At 40.9% G+C, this 4,263-nt stretch overlaps 1 protein-coding gene across 1 annotated transcript in view; it reads left to right on the plus strand.

The window, feature by feature from the left end:
• Positions 1–3,069, plus strand: part of LOC138056890 (uncharacterized) — a 9,307-nt gene extending 6,238 nt beyond the window's left edge. The window contains exons 6-7 of the mRNA XM_068902823.1: positions 594–697; positions 1,974–3,069. Of these exons, the coding sequence (XP_068758924.1) occupies positions 594–697; positions 1,974–2,311 (442 nt within the window). The 3' untranslated portion in view covers positions 2,312–3,069. The remainder of the gene's footprint in view (positions 1–593; positions 698–1,973) is intronic.
• Positions 3,070–4,263: the final 1,194 nt, after the last annotated feature.

Raw genomic sequence — 4,263 nt, forward strand, 5'->3', positions numbered from 1 at the left:
TCTCTCAGCATAACATTGGATTGGTGAGGGTTATACTGACAGTCAAAACTCAAAGTTTGGGTAGTATTTCATGGAGATTTAGTGTTAATAGCCCATTTCCGAGTTGCTGCATGTCTCAGTTTCAAAACGAGTCCTGGTGCACAACCATTCAAATGTAAATGAGCTGCGTATTCTTATGCAAATCAAACTCATTTCCCTTACAATAGTTGAGCGCCAAGACTCACTTCGAGACCGAGACACATGAACAGCAACGCGGAAATTGCTCATTGACTTTCGACAGAAGCACGTGACCTTGAAGCGTTTAACTCTGGTTCAGAGCTGTAAAAAATTCCTTATTTGGATGTAACGTAGCCCGTGCATTTTCTCGCGCCTGCAGCTTCAATCTTATTTTTGTCCATATTTGGGCATAAAATTGGTGTCCTAAAATCCCCAGCTTTGTTCCAAGAAAAAATGTTGCAGGTTACACGCTTCAAGTTCATGTGCTTCTGCGCATGCTTTCGAACAACAAGGTCCATAAGTGTAAAAAATGTTTGCTCTAACCAGAAATAATAGATTCTGCTCTAACTCACAATTTCTCTTCCATGTAATTACAGAAGCCAAGGTCATTTAACTATTACGCGCCAAACAAATACGAGTCGCCAGCCAAACACTAGACGTTTACATTCGGATAACGTTACCCATGGATACAATTATATGGGTGAGTAGTACTAGTTCTCATAACGCAAACTTCTTAAGAGGAATAAGGCGTGACACTGCACTCTTGAAACTACTTTTGGGACCGAGGACAGATAACTTTTTTTCCCGATTGTGACTCGGGAATACTCGGAAATAATCCGAGTGCTCCATTGCGGGAGTCGATCGCGAACCGACGACCTTCCGATTACTAGTTCGGATGCTCTACACTGAGCTATAGGGGATGATCGGAAAAATCCGAGTGCTCCCGAACAAGAGTCGAACCTACGACCTTCCGATTACTAGTTCGGATGCTCTACACTGAGCTATAGGGGATGATCGGAAAAATCCGAGTGCTCCCGAACAAGAGTCGAACCTAAAACCCTTGATCCTTTGGTCGCCAAAAATGGTAGTAAGCAAGTTAACAACACGAACATCGTTTTTTTAATAGTTAAGCTGACGTATATGCCGATGCCGTTTCCATTGTAACATGAATAAATATAAATAGGCCTTCAAAAATCGGTTTTGTTTATTGCAGAAAATCTGGTCGTTAGATTTTCTTTATAATTTGCATGCAATAAGCTTGTAAGGATGCTCACAAGTTAACACTATTTTAATAATAATTGACAAAGAGATCTTTAATTATCCCTTGTTGAAGGTTCACTGGAATATTTAGAATTTCCTCTTTTTTTCAAAACTCCAGTTACTTATTTCCCAAAGTATTTTCGTGCCAAATTTCGTTAATTTCTAACAAGTGGTTCTCGAGAAATAGGCGTATTTCCGAGAAAGCTATTCCGCATTCAATCGCAATTTTTAACTTACTACGCATGCGCTGCATTTAATATTTTCATGTATATTATTACAAACGTAAAGCGCGTGCTTTGATTGGTCAATTACCCTTTACTATTTGTGAAGGGTTATGATGAAAACACTGACGCGTATGCCTGGAAAAATTTGCTTTTTCCTCAAACTGCAATAATGACCGACCAGTTTACCGCTGAAAGCGCTGAAATTTCTTCGCAGCTTAGTCGTGATAAAAAGACTTGGAAGTTATCATGTGTTGAGCATTTGCAAACCGATTTGCAATCCCAAGTGGAAAGCCAGATCGACAAGTTAGTGAGCAAGAGGAAAAATTACGAGTTCTCCCAGCTGCAAAATTTAAGCTTTGTTTTTTTTAATGAAAATTTGCGAGAGAAATCCTTGTGATGGGATTTCGATAAAAGCTATAGCGAGAAAGGGATTTATACACTGCTTCTCTGGGTTCTAAAATCGAGATAATCTCTTTCCTTCCTTTCCTTTAGGAAGGTATATTTCATCACCTTATGCCATCAGTGACGTCTGTCTTGACCCTCCAAGAAGCCTTCAGCGTCCAGCGTACGACATCATAGATGAGTTAAAAGCAAAGAATGCGACAAACCTCTACAATTACACTTCCCCTGAGGTACACCAGGATCACGTGCCTATGAGCGTGGACCAGCGAGTGTATAACCTCGTCGAGGCTCTTAATATAGCTACTTTGTCCAGCACGTACAGTTATAGCTCCTCTGAAGGAAGACAGGGTCATTCTCCCGTCAGTATTGACCAGCGTGTGTATGGTCTAGTTGAGGAACTCTATGCACCTGCTAGATCAGGTCCTTAAACAGCAATGCCCCATCAAAAGACTAAATTGATTCGTGTACTTCTTAATTTGGAGATGACGTCAACTTCATTCTTAGATAAAAACACATTGATTGGGGCCCCAAGGTGACGTCATATCCGAGCCTGTCCACGCATGTGATACCCATATTGCACCGCAGTGGAGGAGACTCCCAGGTTGCGAGCAACATGTTTCCCAAGTTTGATGTAAATTCGAAGTGATGTCTTGCAATTACTCGAATTTATGAAAGGGCGGAGAGTGACAGAGATAGTTACGGAGATTTTGCCTTCTGGATCACCGATTTGAATCTATCATCGCGACGGCTTCAAGGGTCATCCATATTAATTCTTCTTTCCTCATTGTGACCTTGTCGCGCTCTTCGTACGTTAGCCTACTTGTCAACTGTACTTGAACATGCACGCATGACTGCGGACGCATCGTAGGGGCGGTGGAGTTATCAATTCATCTCCCTTAAAACTACGAACGAGATGTCCTCTGTAGATAATTAGAAGGATAATATAAGCGTGAAACATCGTGAATATTAGAACCCTATCAATTTGGTGCGATGTTTCGCTTCTTGTGCGAGGAAAGTGATTTGACTTGGGTCCAATGCTGACCGAAAGTATCCCATGTGCAGAAGAGGGTGTAATCTAAAGAAAGCTGAAGAACTATACTAGGAGATGCTTGATGAGCATAAGTGGTTTCTAACAGAGAAATATATCACTTAACATTTTCAAGAGACAATAAACTAAGAGAAAACGAATCAGTGGTTATATTAAATATTATCACGTACAGAAGAAAATTAATTAAAAGCAAAAAGAGAAGAAAGAAAACTTAAGAGAGAACATAATGGCGAACTTCTTTTAGACATTAGGAAGCTTTAGATTCTAGGACGAGAACGACTACGAGTACGAGGTTTTCTCATAGAACAACAATGAGCGCGCGCAAACCAGCGTCATTTTGGCGGAAAAAACGTTATGCCGTCGTCATTTCAGTACCAGGTTTTGCAAAAAATGTCGTTGTGTCAAAACAAGTCAACAGCACGGTAGCAATTTGGCATTCTTCGATCAGCGAAAAAACTCAGATACCAGCAATAAGAATAACTGAGCAACCTATACTGCTAACAAAGATTAAGATTAATCGTACGGGTTATAAATTTTCCAAATTTTTGCTAAAAACGGGCAGTCAAAACTCGTACTTATTCTCGTCCTCGTCCTAGAATCTAAAGGTCTCTATTATGGATTGCAATGTGCAATAGATTTACTTCTCTTACCCTAGTTAATATGAGATAACTCACCTTACTTTTAACTAATAACAAATTAATATATTTACACGACAAGCGCTAAGGCTATGGCATGTCAGGCCCAATCTTGGGCATCGGTGTTTAAAATTCTTGGAAACGCAGCCTCAACTTTCATCGTGTCAATGGAAATAGGCTGAGCTCGGGTGCCTAAACGTTTAGCGGTATAGAGAACATGCGAATTATATGGCTGTTCCGATGACCCTTATCATGGGTGCCATGTCAAATGGTTCGAATAAGTTCAAATATCTTGGGGTCCTCCTAAACGACACTCTATCTTGGAGGGACCACATAGAATATATTGGTAACAAGATCTCGTCAAGATTAGGTGTTCTGCGTCGAGCGCGTAAGGTTCTCCCCAAGCCAACTTGCCTAATGTTCTACAATACTATAGTCTTGCCATTATTCGATTACTGTTCGCCTGTTTGGGACAGTTGTGGGGCTCGGAGCAAAGATTACCTAAATAAGCGAAACAGACGTGCCGCATGTATCATTGAAGGTCGATCAATCGGGGCTGAGGAGTTAAAATCAACACTTGGCTGGCCCAACCTACAAGCGCGCAGAAATTATCTCAAATGCCTTTTAGTCCATAAATGTCTTCACGGAATAGCGCCTTCGTACTTACTTTCAGAGTTCAGGCATGCGCACTTTTTCC

This window comes from Montipora capricornis, chromosome 7 (assembly GCF_036669925.1).
Source record: "Montipora capricornis isolate CH-2021 chromosome 7, ASM3666992v2, whole genome shotgun sequence".
NCBI lineage: Eukaryota > Metazoa > Cnidaria > Anthozoa > Scleractinia > Acroporidae > Montipora > Montipora capricornis.